We start from the raw sequence: 16,199 nt of genomic DNA, 5'->3' as shown, positions 1-16,199 counted from the left end.
CACACAGAATCACAGTGTAGGCCAGTACAGAAATATGCTGAATTTTTACTAAATGTTTTGAAAATAGCAGATCTACAAATGTCCCAATTCATCGTTATGTGTAGTGTTTATTTATAATATTACGTTATATTATCATTCAAATCTTAATGTTTTGTCAATTAGGTGAGGGCCCATGACTGGCAATATCCTCAAGGGAAAATTATACATTTATTTTCTGCAATGAGGCCATTAACAAAATATTAGGGGAAGAAAAAAATAAATAAAAGACATTAATGGTTTTAGTATATAAAAGCACCAAAGTAAAGTAACACTTACCACCGACCCTGCATGGTGAATCAGGCCATGTGGTTAATTTGTATTTTTACCATATATTTATCTGTATATCTACTATATTTATACTGTATATTCATGTTATATATTTGTTATTAGATGATTATCTTTTGTTACAGCATGGGCCTGCAGGTAGCTAGCCATTTACGACAGGATCTGTCTGGAGTTAATCTCACAAACGGTTGTATGCTATATACAAGTGTCCATCCCCCTCCCCCATGTGACATCATTTACTTGATAATGACAGATCAACTCATCAAAGGCACCGCTCACTTCACACGAGTGTGATTTATTTTTTCTCTTTTTTTTTGAGGGGCCTATATGCCCAACTTTGTTTGTACCACGGAATGTGATGATTTGATTGGCTCAGCACAGAATGTGCTGACGTATGATGATAATAAGAGCGCCCCTCACTTCACACGAGTGTGATTGTTTTTAACAATACATAGACAGGATCTCTGTGTCCGATGTCTTGGGGAAGTAGAGGTAGTGCTTCATGTAGCATGAGAGGTTCTCTATCGTCATGTCATCCACGTGGGCCTGCGCCTTCTCTGAGCAAGAGCGGGGTGAGCCTGGCGAAGAAGGCGATGGCGTAGCTATGGTGGCAGCGTTGCTGTTGGCGGTCAGAGTTCTGGGGTCTGTTCCGGGACGGTGGTGATGGTGCTGGCGCTGGGGGGGACAGAGGCCCACTTGCTCGGGGTCCGCAGGGGCCGACAGTCTCCTCTCGCGGCCTGAAACAATGTCGCAAAGCCCTGAGAAGGGGTATAGGTCAACACACTGCCAGCGGACCGGGGTACGGAGGAGTCTGGACCGGCACAGGCACAACGCTCCGTTTTCCACACCTCCCCAGCTCCGCTGGGCATCCAGGTTCTCCCGTTGGCTGCAGGAGCAACAAGGAGGGAGGCGGGAAGGACCTACAGACACACCGCTGCTGCTGCCATGGAGCTTGGACAAGGCCCGGAAGTCACGGGGCTCTGTGGCCACGTGTCTCTGATGAGTCAATGCTACCGCCCTGGACTCGTCATCACAGGCACCCTGCTCCGGGCCACAGACCTCCTCCGGAGAGCGGCCCGTCATCCCGGTGCTTACACTGTCCCGCTTGGAAGTGGCTGTAGTGACGGTAGAAGAGACAACAATACGAGCTTGAAGCTCTTTGTGGGCAGTGACGGCCAAGCGATCAAGCTCTGCGAACCCGGGCACAGTCGGGTGCTGGAGTTTCAGGCGGCCACTAGATCTCTTTCTGGTACAGCCATCGTGCCCGTTGCCCTTTGGGTACCTCTTTGTGGGCGCTGCTCCGTCAGCACGAGGGGAGGCCCGTGGTGGTGGTGGTACACCCACTGGGTGGGATACATCCACAGCAGCGGGAAAGCTCTCAGCGTCGACCCTCAGCCGCTTAAAGGCTGTCTGGAGAGTCTCCTCTTCTTCTGCACTGTCTTGACCTCCTGCCTCCCAGGTGAGGCAGGAGGCCGCAGTAAAGATCCTCTTCATAATGAAGACACAATGAAGAGGTACACTTTTAGTTATGCCGTTTAGTGTCCAACTAGAGTGCCGTCTAGTGTCTCAACTAAGTGAGTCACTTCCTTATAAACGATACAATATGGGATGGCGTCACACGGCGAGTCTTTAAAATCTTTGGGTGGAAAGGAAACAATTCTCTCTCTCATATTTATATGCAGATGCCAGATATATTTGTATTGCATTGGTGCACAATGTTTATGGACTGAGAGAGAGGAGATGACTGTGATGAATGCGCGTGACATCATCATGCATCACCATACCCGGAAGTTATGCAGGAAGTGGAACGCCTACCGAGTATGGCAAAAGACTCCTTTCTGGCCTTGACAGCCCATATATCCAAACAGAAAAATATGATTGCATTAAACAACGCTAAACTCATCATGGTCATGGCCACTCACTTTGCCATGGCAATTGCATTTAGTTATTGACTGTATGGGAGACAAATAAAAGTGAATGATTGAACCTTGGACAACTGCAGGACATTATCCATATTTGTCTGAGTTTTAGCCCCATCTTCTGCACATTATGTGCAAGTGCAGGTTGCTCTGGGAGTTTACTACTACTCTGTGTACATGTATGTTATTCATTAAAATCTCCCTTGAATTTGGTTGCCATTCACTGTGTTGCACAGAGAGTAAACCATGCAAATATGCAAATGTCATTTTTAAAGGCTTGGCTACGAAAGGCTATAGCCATCTATGAGAGGGTTTGCTATCTGACTATTATTGTACCTTAGTTCCTTGAAACATCAAACATGCAAATGATTGTACAAAAATGATTGTACTAGAAGTACAAATGATTGTACAAAAATGATTGTACTAGAAGTTCGGGACCGCTATATATGCAGTCTTCACATCTACGCCACATGCCCACATGATTTATATACCCATATATGGATCTGTCTGTCATTTTATGCCCATATTCCATATGGTAATAAATATATTTCATCAGGGAACAGGTATGCTGATATATGGGCCTGCTGATATATGGAAATGAATTAATGATTTACCGTATTTCAAACATTACAAAAACTAAATAAAACACAAAATAATGCACAATATTAATAATCATAATCAAAATGGGAGAGACATGCAGCAAAGATCGTCATTAATGTGACTCGAACACGTGACGCGCTGTCAGGCCAAAACGGTTAGTTTTCAGGATTCAAATTATTTTTTTTGTAATTTATTATTCCGTATATATTACTGTAAATACTGTACATAAAATATATATGAATTTATTCTCTCATTAGCCTACTGTATTGCACTTCTGGCTAGACGCCACACATCATTTCATTGTCAAAGTATTTGTATACTCTGTGCAGTGACAATACATTTAAACTAATCTAAAAATCACACCCGTGTGAAGTGAGGGGCACTTTAATCAATTATTGACCTTAAACCAACCTTGAAACATACCGTAGTTACGTCACCAAGAATGGTGGTGCCTTGTTGGCCAAGGGTTTCCACCGACAGACATACTGACAGCGATTTGCTCAGACTATACAGTATATACGGCGTAAATTCTCCATTCATTGTCAATAGCATTTAATGTTTGTGTTAAGACAGAATCTACATTGTAGCTGTTTATAGGAGGGGCTAGCAGATCCACAAGCTCGAAACGCGCCACGAAGCGATACGTTAGGACGGGGTGATGGCTATTTGGAGCATTTTATTTTGTATTTCACTCTCAAATGGAAAGATCTGTGTTTTTGAAGCAATCAGAACGTCGCATCCCTCCAGGCTATGGGACGTTGCTGTTCTACATGCGCGATGCGTGCACGCACATTAGAACGAGTAATACACTGTCTGGATCAGCAACGATACACTCAACTCCCGATACAATACGTATCACGATATGAGGTTCACGATACGATTTTATTTTATTTTATATATGTTTATTGGTAATAGGCAACAATTTAGTACAGTTTGAACATACCATTTTTTTTTCTCCCTCACCCCATCCCTCCCCCCAGTTATCGTCATCATCAAAACAATATAAAAAATAACATTAATAATTTATTACAGACATACAAAAACAACACTGAGCTGCAACACGGTAACTCTGTCACTTGTCAACCATTTCGGACGCGGGAAAGCTCGCCGAGAACCGGGCCGACCACCTGGACGCGTCCCTGGGGGTCCGGATGTTGCGGGGACCCCCCACATGGTAACTCTGTAATTTCTCGACCGTTTCGGACAAGGGGCGGCTCGCCGGAACCGGGCCGCCCCCTGGGCATGTTCCTGGGGGTCTGAATGTTGCGGAGACCCCTGGGGACCCACATACGGTACAGTTGCACCGCTCACTACACACAGGTTTGATTTTTAACTAGTGGGACTATGTCGCACATACGCTCGCGAGCGATCACCGATTTAAATGTGGTTAAAAATGCTTTATATTTATTGCATAACGGGGAAACTATAGTGTTGTCATAAGTATGCATTTACCATGCAAACGTCACCTCTTGAATTAGTTCATGAATCCATCAGCCACTGTTATCCAACTCTTTAGACTTCTTCAGACAGAACACCTACATTAGGCTAGCTACTGTAGTAGGTTGACCGTCACCATTGATATGCATCCAAGGTCGGTCATTCCTATAACGGGGGGTCACAGGGAGGAGTCTCGCTCAGAACGAGTTTTTCTGGTTGCCTATCGGTAGGCTAGTAGGCTCTCACTGTGGCTAAATAAATAAGGAAGCACTACTACAGATATAAAATATTTACATAAACACTGTATGGCTTGGGTGTCAGATGAAGTGGTCAGTCACATAATCGAATTTCACCCTAACAGCCTTGTTTTGATTTAAGCAGCTGCAGTCAAAGTAATAATGGTCAGATCGAGTCTGACAAGAAAAGTTGACCATAAACAGGACCACCACGACGTCATACTCCTTTGAGCACAGAGAAGAGCCTACAGTATGTGTTTGGGAATGTGGTTGAAGGCGTTTATTGAATTATGTATATATTTCCGACCGGCAGTCTAGCTCGGCTAGGTGGCTAACAACACTGGAAGATGGTGTAGTGCAGTGACAGTGTACACACCAGCGTCACTGACAAGAAAACGTATGAACTACAGACTGGCAGCCAAGTAGCCTATAGCATCCCACTAGCGGCTAGTAGGATGCTATAGGCTACTTGGCTGCCAGTTAACTAGCCTATACCTGTTGGCGGAAGATGGCGGCCAAATAAGCCCAAATTCTACCTAACCCTCCCACTATTATTTCAAGCTGTGAGCCACCTGTGACACTCAGCCTCAATCGGCAGGCTTTGTTAGAGGACTTGCGTGCATCTTCAAACTACCAGGGCAGCACCCCGGCCGGACAGCCCAAACTACCAGGGCAGCACCCCTAACGTCAGCTCACCCCTGGTCTTGAGTTTGACCCTCTCATTTTTTCGATCATCTCCTACGGACACAATATTAGTCTCCCCTCGGCTACAACGCAACAGTTACCCTAAAAACAATAAACACTTTTAGCCAGTATACGAGCACAAATGTCCCATTTATTGCTGCTACGGCGGCATCCATCTTTGTTGTGAAAAAGGAACAAATCTCTTTAAAAGTCCCGCCCCATATTTGCATCCTGGGCCCTGGTTGGTTATAGCCTGGTTCCAGAAGAATCTTGTTGGCTCATGAAGTCCTCCCACAATTGATCTGCCTGAGACAATATGCATTGCAAAGGCAGATGAAGGCTGGCCCTGTACGTGAGGCTACCACACATGTAGCCTGGCTAATAAGCCAGACTCAAATCACACTGTCGTGTGGTATTTGAGTCTGGAGATACTGTGTATGGATCTTGTTTCCCGGGGGGGCGGGTTCAAACATTTTCTCTTTGACGCAATTGGTCAGAGCTACTGTCAGTCAAAGGTCTCAAGCATTGAACGTCACTGTACCAAAGTCCGCCCATATTGCATACCGTGTCCCGATTGGCGACACCAGTTCTCTGGTGTAGGAAATGGGCGTACAATTGAGCCTCTCCAGACCGTAATCCGCCGGCAGGCAATTTTTTGCCAACGGCTGATTCGGTCTCGCTTATTAGCCAGGCATGAGCACCACACATGTGCAATTTCCAGCCTCTGCCTGAGCCAATTGATTGCCATGGCAACCCCCACACCTGTCATTTGATTATAGTCAGTCCACTATTCTACAGTCACCCTTCAGACATTCTCCACAGACATTTATCACTGCACAAAGACTTTCCACAGATACAGCGATCTCCATATATGGACAGACAGACAAAAACAATAAAAGAAAAAGAAAAGAACGGCCGGGTCAAGGTTATGTCTCTTGGGGAGATCGTACGGTGCTGCCACAGGGGGTCACCAAGGCACAACATGCATTGGTGAATGCAGGTCTTATTACTGCAGCCAGGCTGATACTGAGAAACTGGAAGAGCTCTGCTACGCCAGAGATCACAGACTGGACCCAACTTATGACTGAAACTGCATCCTTCGAATACTCAATTGCCAGGAGGAACAATGTCAAAGGAAAGTTCCATGAAATATGGGACTACTTTTATTTATATATTAAAGGATGGTTGCAGTAACAATTTGTATTTATACATTACAGATGACAATCACTAGTGTCAACAACAGAATGTGGAGGGGTGTTGTTCAGGGGGGGGGGGGGGGGGGGGTTGGACTGCTAGTTGCTAGTTTCGCCCGGGACTCGTATGCACCGTCCCAGCCAACCCGCCACTTTTGATGGGTATGCACCGCGCCACCGCCCCAGCAAATTGTGCCTGATTTGCTGGGACCAGATTACATGGTGTGTACAGTATATGTATAACTAGCTCTCAATGATGACGTAAGAAATATGTGGATTAAAGGACCCAATGCCAGAGTGTAATTGGTTTTCGATGGTGACATAATGACGATATGTTTTAGTGTTGGGAGGATTAAAGGTAATGCTCCTGTGTATACATGTATGTAATCTGGCACCACTGCCGTATCAGGCACAATTTGCTGTCATTAAAAATCATTAAAAAACTTTGATGACAAAAAAAAAGAAAAAGGAGGAACGGCCGGGTGCTACCGTATGTTAGAATTTCATGTGGGGGGGGAGGGGCCACCTGAGCTTCCCCAGAGCATGTGAGTGTGTGTGTCTGTGTGTGTCTGTGTGTGTGTGCGTGCGTGTGTGTGTGTGTGTGTGTGTGTGTGTGTGTGTGTGTGTGTGTGTGTGTGTGTGTGTGTGTGTGTGTGTGTGTGTGTGTGTGTTGGGGGGGGGGTGCTATTGTTTCCACAAGTGTTGTGGAACGGGTTGCACAGGTTAGAGAGAGAGAGAGAGAGAGAGATAGAGAGAGAGAGAGAGAGAGATAAGTAGACCATAGCAGTAAGGTTAGCATAACAAACAAAGTGACTAGAGGTGTAACAAGTGGCAGGTGGATGTCAGACTACAGGAAGGGGAAAAGGGACCAAACAGAAATTCAACCATTCAGGATCTTTGGATCACAAGGGGGAAAAAACACAACCACTTGTGTTTTCTATTTCATTTAAGAAGAGGACTTATTTTCCTGGATGTTAATGCCAAGCTTTCTGTAGCTGCTGGCGCTGAAAAGGATCAGGTCAGATCAACACCTGAGACTGAGCTGAGAGGAGCTGAAAGAGAACTGAGACTGTTCTGTTCTTCTGTGGGGGGAGAGAGAGAGAGACCTCTGGAAACTGGTAGATGAAACTGTACTTGTTTTGTTTAGCTTTGAAGCGCATTGTCTTTTATTATTATTATTATTACTATCATAGCCTACTGTAGGGTCTTTGTTATTATGTTTGACAGCCTACAATAAGTACTAACATTGTTGTAGCCTAGAGTTTGTCAGTGTTCAAGTACTGTGTCCGTTTGTTGCAAGGGACTGCTTGTTTGAGCACATACATAGCATAATAATCAGAGAACATATTATATATTATTAGATTTCTGACTCTTAAAAAAAACTTTTTAATACTTTGCAAGTATATTTAAACCCAAACGTACCGGTTATCCCAGAAGCAAATAATGCCCACCTCTTCTGCTTAAGGAGCATTTGTTTCATTCAGACCAGTTGGAAAGTAGACTTTGAAGACCCCTGTTGTTGTGGGAAACCAAACATCTTGACATTTTTGCAAAGGACAACTGGGCAACCCCACTTCAAAAGTAGCCAAGGAAACAGACTTTTCAACAAGCCAGTAGAGAGTCTGACTCTCGGGCCCCCCCCCGCCCCCCCATTATCTTTTCGCGTGTGCAACATTTAAAAAACGGGTGTACGCATACCGTATAGATCCCTAAAGTTAGCGCCACCCCTTGTTGAGGTCATATCCTTTCGACTCACAAGGTCACGGGTTTGGGAAGGACACAGGCTGTATATACGCCATCCCACCACCACAGCCTCCACCATGCAGACCCCAGGCCCAGAGCAGGACGATACCTTCGACTATCTTTTCAAGATCATCCTGATAGGCGACTCCAACGTGGGGAAGACCTGCGTGGTGCAGAGCTTCAAGTCGGGGGTCTACTCGGAGAAACAGCAAAACACCATCGGAGTCGACTTCACCGTGCGTACCGTGGACGTCGAGGGCAAGAAAGTGAAGGTTAGTACCGTAAAACAGTGGTGGACGAAGAAGTACTCACTGTTAAGTAAAAGTATCATCATTGACATAAAAATGTACTTAAAGCATTCACGTGTTCAAGATGTATGGCCAAGAAATCTTTAGAAAATTGCAGATCTACAAGCTTTATGTAGATCTGCCATTTTCAAATAGCCAAACAATATAGGCATGAAGTGGTTAAAGTCATTGTGACCCGATGTTAACTGATGGGGGGACCCCCTGAAACTACCACCACAAGGACCCCTGGGGGTCCCCACACCCCACTTTGAGAGACAATGCGTTTAATGCAGTGGTTCTCCAAGTGGGGTCCAGGGACCCCCAGCCAGGAGCCCTTGAGAAGGTTCCAGAGGGTCCCCGGACATAATGACATAGAAAACAGTTTAACCACTTTAATCATATATAGCCTATACATTAGGTATTTGAAAATAGCCGATCTACATGCTCACACCACGCTGCGATTCGATGCACTGTGAGCTTGTAGATCTGCTTTTTTATCTTGACAATTATTGTTGAAATGAATAGCTTCTTTTTTTAAAAACCTTTTTACCACACACATATTTTGTTTGGGGGTCCTTGCATGCACTAAATAGTTTTCAGTTTGAGATCCAGGCTGTGCCAAAAAACAGCAATTGACAATTTGGGGAACCTTGACATGAAAACAGTTTGAGAAGCGCTGGTTTTAAAGGACATTTTCCAGACCTTGGATAACACAAACTATATCTGCATGCATCTTGTCATGTGGTGTGTGACTATGTGCTTAACCCATTTAGGCCTGAGATCAGATTGACAGTTTTCTGAAAAAGCTATGTTTGTGTCAGTCGTTCTTCGATTAAAAAAAAATAGCAGACCTACAAGCTTGTAGCGCGCCACTCGGTGGCGCGCTATGAGCTTGTAGATCTGCTATTTTTCAATAGCTAAAGCATAGCATAATGCTAACACCAAAAGGGGTTCCTGCTCAAAATGGGTTTTAAATACATTCAAAAACTCAGTCATTAGAATAAGATTCTGAACCTCAAACGCAAAACAAGCAAAAATGCCAACAGCAGGCCAGGGTACCGAATCTAGAAAGAGGAAAAAAGGCCACGATGCTGAAAATATATTAAAAATAAGCCAACATTTCGACCTGTATAAGGTCTTCTGCAGGGAACGGCACAGCCGGGAAAACAACAACCTCACATTCATAGGGGATGAATCTAACTCATTCGACAAAGTATAGCTAGCTGAAACAGCTTCAGACTTTTCCTGGGAGACTAGATGGTGTTGATTTCCACCATCTTTGGAACCAACCCCTCCTCCTCCTTGCCATAGTCCGAAGAATGAATGAATGCACCTTCTCTGATCTTATCAGTGGTACTGTACTGCAGTAGGATGCCTGGTGCTACTGTAGTCCAAAGGAAACAACATGGATGGTTATTTATATACTAACTACTAATATACTAACGCACACACGCACGCACACGCACACACACACACACACACAGGTGCGGGGCCGCATGTCATGCGTTCTATGATTCTTAATTTACATTTCACTCCGAACTCTGTCTTTGGAGAGGGAGAGGGGCCATCCAGTCAGAAAGACTTCCTATAGACATAATCCCTACCACTATCGGTAAGGATGTTAGCTGTGTCGTCACAGACTCTCCACAGAACCAGTCCTGCCAGTCAGTGGCTCACATGAGCAACCAGTCATTCAGGTTCCCGGGCCCCGTGGCCTACTGCAACCTTGTGATAAATGTGGAGCATGCGCGCGCACGCACGTATGCGTGCGCACACACACACACACACACACACACACACACACACACACACACACACACACACACACACACACACACACACACACACACACACACACACACACACACACACACACACACACACACACACACACACACACACACACACACACACACACACACACACACACACACAGGGTTTAACTCCACATCATTTCAATCTTGGAACCACGTATTGTTTGGCCCCTTTTTTCCCCCTTTCTTTTTTAGATATTTGAGATCTGATATTGTCCTTGTAATGCGTGAGGAGACCGTGTTTTTTTTCCCCCAGTTACTTTTTTAATTATAAATGTCTTATTTAAATTTTTTCATTTTCCCCCATTAATTAAAATGACCCCAAACATGTGTGAAAGTGACATATCCTTTTCATGCATACCAAACTGGCATGAAAATGAAAATCTTGATGTTGCTGTTAGGAGTAATTATACATGTAGGCATCAGAGGTTCAGCAGTCCCCTGGTGTAGAGTTACTACTTACTAGTACGTTGGTCATAGCCTCAGGAATGGTGGAATCTCCCTAACTGTTAATGCACATTGTGTAGCGCGCACACACACACACACACACACACACACACACACACACACACACACACACACACACACACACACACACCTGCATTTGTATTGTTGCGTGTAGATCAGCTTGTAGACAACAACGTACGTCAGCAACAGAGCTTTGACGGCAGAGCACACTGTGATAACATAGTTGATGTATCGATGATAATGATAATCTATTTCACTTAATCTTTTCAAAACTTCTTTCCTACTAGAAAGCACACGTTCTACATTATCGTCATTGTCGGGTGGAAACCTCATACAGTACGGCGAAGTCTGATACTGTTCAGGATTCAAATTCTAAAGCATCAAAAGTAGCAGATCTACTACAAGCTCACAGTTGTGGATCGGCTACTTTTTGGTGACGCTGTAGTATGATCAAGTAGGATGTTAATTTACGAAAAACACACAAAAAGTATGGAGATAAGAGGTTTCTGCCCAACAGAAACGATATGTATTGTACAAGTCATTATCTCCATGTCATTGACATTGGTAATCCAGTCGCAGTGTGCCGCAGGTTCGACTCCCGAGCCCGACACGGCCTTTACTGCATGTCATCCCCCCATCTCTCTCCTGTTTCCTGTCAGCCTACTGTCTGTCCCTTCAAAAAACCAATAAAAGGCGTAAGCCGCAAAAAAATATCTTAAAAAAAATAAAAAATGATGAGTGCAGTAACTATACTACAGTGGTTGCCATGACAACTGTTACTATACACTAACTAGCTCAGCAGTATCCATAGGGAGACTTAGCTAAGAACCTCATTTACATGTCATGTGTCTGTGTGAGTGTACACAGCCATCACCACATACAGTAAGAACCTCATTTACATGTCATGTGTCTGTGTGAGTGTACACAGCCATCACCACATACAGTAAGCTTCTAGCATTGTCAGACTACTTTTCCTCAGTCCAAAGTCCAGAATTCACCTTTAGCAAAGCCCCGCCCTCTGCCACTTAGACACTCCCACTTGGACACTTTCCAGCCAGGCTCATTCATTCCAATGTAAATATCATGGATTTTACACATTAAATACTGGTCAATGTTTGGAACCAGACCTTTAAAAATCCGTCAACAAGGCCTGCCATATGCACTGGAAAGATATGTGTTTGACCTTTTCTTTTTTTAAACAATGTTTATAGGAAAACTATTGGTGGAGAGGTTTGTCTAAACCATGTTATGCTTAGCTGTGATTGGACCATAGCAGTTTGGGGAGGGGCTTAGCTATAGGTCAATAGAGGGTATGTGCGTGACATGAGTGACAAAAAACGACTTTCTGGCCTTGACAGCCCATACATCCAAACAGAAAAGTCATATCTGATTGCATTAAACAACAGTTAAACTCACTTTGCCTGTTGCTTTGCCACTCGATGTGCCATTCATAAGCATGCACATACCCTCTATAGACATCATGTCTTAATACATCCAAGCATGAGTGGTTCTGTTTTTAACAGTGACATTGATGACGGCTGTGTAAACATATCGCTGTTGTCGGGCAGAAACCTCTTATCTACATGTAAATTAACGGCCTACATGATCACAACTACAGCATTATGCAAAAGCATCAAAAGTAGTTGATCTGCAGGCTCGAAACGCGGTGGGAATCGATGCGTTTTTGAGCTTGTGGATCTGCTACTTTTGCATTTGAGTCAAGTAACAGTTTTGGACATATGAGGTGTCTAGTCTACCCGACAGACAATATGCAGTACATCGTTGCGAACTGCACAGAGATCTCAAGCACAACAACGCCTTATAACCAACACGGCCATCACAACGAGTTCATCTGTCTTTTAAATGGGCTACATTGCTGGTGAAATCTATGCAATTTAATGTACACCAGTGGTTCTCAATGTGGGGTGCATGGACCCCCAGGGGTCCTTGAGGGGGGTTCCAAGGGGTCCCCAGCAAAAGTAGTTAACGTAGCATCGTAATCATTTCGTCAGATCGGCTATTTTCACAACATTTACCAACTCCTACATTCCAAGTGCTTGTCAGGGTGGGGGGTCCCCAGTTAAAATATGATTATTTTGGGGGTCATGGCCTGAAAATGATTCCACTACAGTATGTAGGCCAACTGTGACAGTGTGTGTGTGTGTGTGTGACACAGATCCAGGTGTGGGATACGGCGGGTCAGGAGAGGTTTCGGACCATCACCCAGAGCTACTACCGCAGCGCTCACGGCGCGCTGATCGCTTATGACATCACACGGCGCTCCACCTTTGAGTCCGTCAACCACTGGATCCACGAGGTGGAGCACTACGGTGCTGCTAATATAGTGCTGGTGCTCATAGGTGAGTGTGTGTGTGTGTGTGTGTGTGTGTGTTACTCCTAATCAGATACAACGAATCAATCTCTGAGCTGGAGCAACTTAGGGCTGTATTTTCATCCAGGCTAAACCCCTTATCCCTAAACTACTTTACCTTTTTGTACTAGATCTGACCTGACTCAAGTCTTTCTGCCACCATGTAGGTAATAAAAGTGATTTGGAGTCGGACCGTCAGGTTCGTTTTCAGGAGGCCTGCTGTCTGGCCAAGGAGAGAGGAGTACTGGCTGCACTGGAGACCTCTGCTAAGGTGTGGGAAAGCGCGCACACACACACACACACACACACACACACACACACACACACACACACACACACACACACACACACACACACACACACACACACACACACACACACACACACACACACACACACACACACACACACACACACACACACACACTCAATGTGGACGTGCAACTGGTGCAAGTTGCAACAACCTTTGCAGGAAACTATGTCAGAGTGTGGTTAACAGAGAGGGAAATGACTCTGAGGCTGAGCACGCAAAGTGCAATAAATGCAATGCCATAGTTTCCTGCAAAGGTTGTTGCAACTTGCACCAGTTGCACCACGTCCACATTGATGAAACATCTCAAAATCAATACGCCTACACGAGTCACAAGATCTAGACACATGGTGTTTGAGAGCCTGCAGAAAGCCGTGCCCTCACACTCCCCGCAGTTCCACCACAGCCGGCGGGGGACGAGGACGATGCAAGGCTGGTTCACTTTCCCCAGGGCCCAGGCTAGTAACGTTAGAAAATAAAAACTACTAACTTCTACAGAGCTTTTTATTATGCTTATTGTACAACTGTTGTTGATGGTGTTAATTTAGAACACCAATGACTCGACATATTTGTCTGAATCACGTTAACTATAGAGCCATGAATTAAATAAAAATCCATTTGTCTGCACTTATTTTTTACAACTTATAAGCAACTCATTGATTACTTTATAAACAGTTTGCAGAAAAAAGCACAGGAACGTAGCCTACAGTTCAATACCACAACAATATAATTATTGCAATGTGTACTGTATATTTAATATACAGTACAAGAGGGATCCGATAAGAATCCGGAACCGTTAAAATCCTAACAAATCCCAACCCCACACACACACATGGCGGCTGTATTTCAATACCTTCCGGTGTGTCGTCTCTCTTCCTCCAGGAGAGCCAGAACGTGGAAGACGCCTTCCTGCTCATGGCCAGGGAGCTGATGTCCCGCAACGGCCTCAGCGTCCAGCAGGAGGCCCCAGGGAGCAGCGACTCGCCGCACGTCCTCCTCCAAGCCGACTCCAGACCCGTCAACGCCGCCTACACGCCCGCAGAGAAGACATGCTGCTGACAGGATGAGAGGAGAGACAGAGAAGACATGCTGCTGACAGGATGAGAGGAGAGAGACAGAGAAGACATGCTGCTGACAGGATGAGAGACAGAGAGAGAGACAGAGAAGACCTGCTGCTGACAGGATGAGAGAAGAGAGAGACAGAGAAAAGAGAGACAGACACAGAGACGGAGAGAGAGACACAGAGGCGGGCACTTCCGCACTCCAGGACTGCGGAGGTGCTGTTCTCAAACCCTAGAAGTAAAAGGGTGACGGCTCAGCTAAAAAAACCTGTTAAAACGACGGAGGTGTGCCGTCTAAAGCGGACCTGAGCCACGATGCACCGCCGAGGGGTCACATGTTGAAATTGCTGTAACATATGGAAGCGATGGAACATTTTTACTATTTTATAAAGATTTTGAGTATAAGTTCTGACTTCTGGGTTCTTAAACCTCTCCGGAACCGGACCCAAACAATGTTCTGAGAACCTTAACCTGAGGCTGAAACGGAACTGTATAGTGTATCACAAAGGGAACTTAATGTACAAGCTGTGAAGTTGGTTTCGTTGTGTCATTGTCAAAAAAAGAAATAAAAGTCAATGGATGCATCCGGTACCAGAACCTTAAATGTGGCAGAAGAAGAGAAAACAAAGTGTCCATTAACCACATGAACCCTGTATACTTGGTTGACCGGGGTGCACCAGGGGTGTGGCCATACCATTGACCGGGGTGCAACCATTGCACCAAGGCACCGTTAGGCCCTCAGCAGGTGTCTCCAGCATTGAACTTTAGGACCACTGGGTCGGACCTGAATACCAGACTTGTACTATTGCTAGAATAAGAAATATACTTTTACTTAAGTAAAACCTGAGTATGTCTTCCATCACTGGTTCAAAGTGAGAAATGTGAACATTGTGAAGTATAAACATTGAACACACAAAAACAAACCAGATGTACTTTTATATATATATATTAAACTTAAAAGCATTTACACAAAATCTGACAGAGATGAAGCTATGATTTACAGCATCAGTCTTTCTGACTGACATTGTGTTCGATAAAGACAAAAAGAAAGGTGCTTCCAGGTGTGTCTCCGACATCGTATCGATTGTGACATATTGACTTCCAATGGAGTTATTTGCCTCTCCATTGACTTCCAGTATAAAAAGTTAAATATTTCAAAAAGTATAAAACGTAATATAAAAGATAGTTGGATTGACTTTATCCTGGTTGTGTGCACAAGAAACCTGGCAGAAAAGGTTCAGGGTGAAAACTGTCTCTTCGGAACAAGTCTGTGTCCAGCAGATGGTGCTAGAAGTCAATGCACACAGTATACCTAATCCATAGTGTAGCTCCTATGACCCTTACAGGTTGTAGACTCTAAAATAACAAGACAGGAACTAATGCAAAAATAACAGCATGGCTTGCATTTGGCCAGACTATGGCATACTCTTGGTCATTCATTGATGACATATGTATTGATTGTGTTCAATACAGTATAACAGAAATATATATTTTCTTTGTTAAAATTAATATTCAATAGCTCCATATTCTGATAGTAAAACGTTGCTATAGTGTGTTTGTTCAGTAACAGTGTTGAACCATTTAGACCTGTGGAACATGTGTAAGAACTCCTTCTAAAACCTATCCTAAGTTTTCTGAAATAGCAACAACTAATGAGACACAAGAGGTATCTCCCGGATTGAAAACGAAAAAGGTATAACAATGTATAGGCAAATAACTCTATATTCTGATAGTAATCATTGCTGTAGTAGT

At 44.4% G+C, this 16,199-nt stretch overlaps 2 protein-coding genes across 2 annotated transcripts; one reads left to right on the top strand and one right to left on the bottom strand.

Annotated features, from left to right (window-relative positions):
• Window positions 1–765: 765 nt before the first annotated feature.
• Window positions 766–1,818, bottom strand: LOC310853681 (oxidative stress-responsive serine-rich protein 1-like; the record flags this gene model as incomplete). Its single annotated transcript, XM_083758076.1, has 1 exon — window positions 766–1,818. The coding sequence occupies one exon, from the start codon at window positions 1,816–1,818 to the stop codon at window positions 766–768; it is 1,053 nt and encodes a 350-aa protein (XP_083614202.1).
• A 6,393-nt stretch (window positions 1,819–8,211) lies between these two features.
• On the top strand, window positions 8,212–14,456 carry LOC310853441 (ras-related protein Rab-19-like). Its single transcript, XM_083757774.1, has 4 exons — window positions 8,212–8,408; window positions 12,882–13,065; window positions 13,244–13,347; window positions 14,269–14,456. The coding sequence occupies exons 1-4, from the start codon at window positions 8,214–8,216 to the stop codon at window positions 14,443–14,445; spliced, it is 660 nt and encodes a 219-aa protein (XP_083613900.1). The 5' UTR covers window positions 8,212–8,213; the 3' UTR covers window positions 14,446–14,456.
• The last annotated feature ends 1,743 nt before the right edge of the window (window positions 14,457–16,199 follow it).

The sequence above is a fragment of the Protomyctophum parallelum genome, assembly GCF_964188405.1.
Source record: "Protomyctophum parallelum genome assembly, chromosome: 22".
In the NCBI taxonomy this organism is placed as follows: domain Eukaryota; kingdom Metazoa; phylum Chordata; class Actinopteri; order Myctophiformes; family Myctophidae; genus Protomyctophum; species Protomyctophum parallelum.
This window is presented reverse-complemented; position numbering and strand designations above follow the sequence as displayed.

What these genes read in the sequence shown, in the direction of transcription:
- LOC310853441 (XM_083757774.1), top strand. Translation starts at nt 8,214, where the DNA reads ATGCAGACCCCAGGCCCAGAGCAGGACGATACCTTCGACTATCTTTTC. An exon ending in TCGAGGGCAAGAAAGTGAAG is followed by an intron (nt 8,409 to 12,881) that starts GTTAGTACCGTA and finishes TGTGTGACACAG; the next exon opens with ATCCAGGTGTGGGATACGGC. An exon ending in CACTGGAGACCTCTGCTAAG is followed by an intron (nt 13,348 to 14,268) that starts GTGTGGGAAAGC and finishes CTCTTCCTCCAG; the next exon opens with GAGAGCCAGAACGTGGAAGA.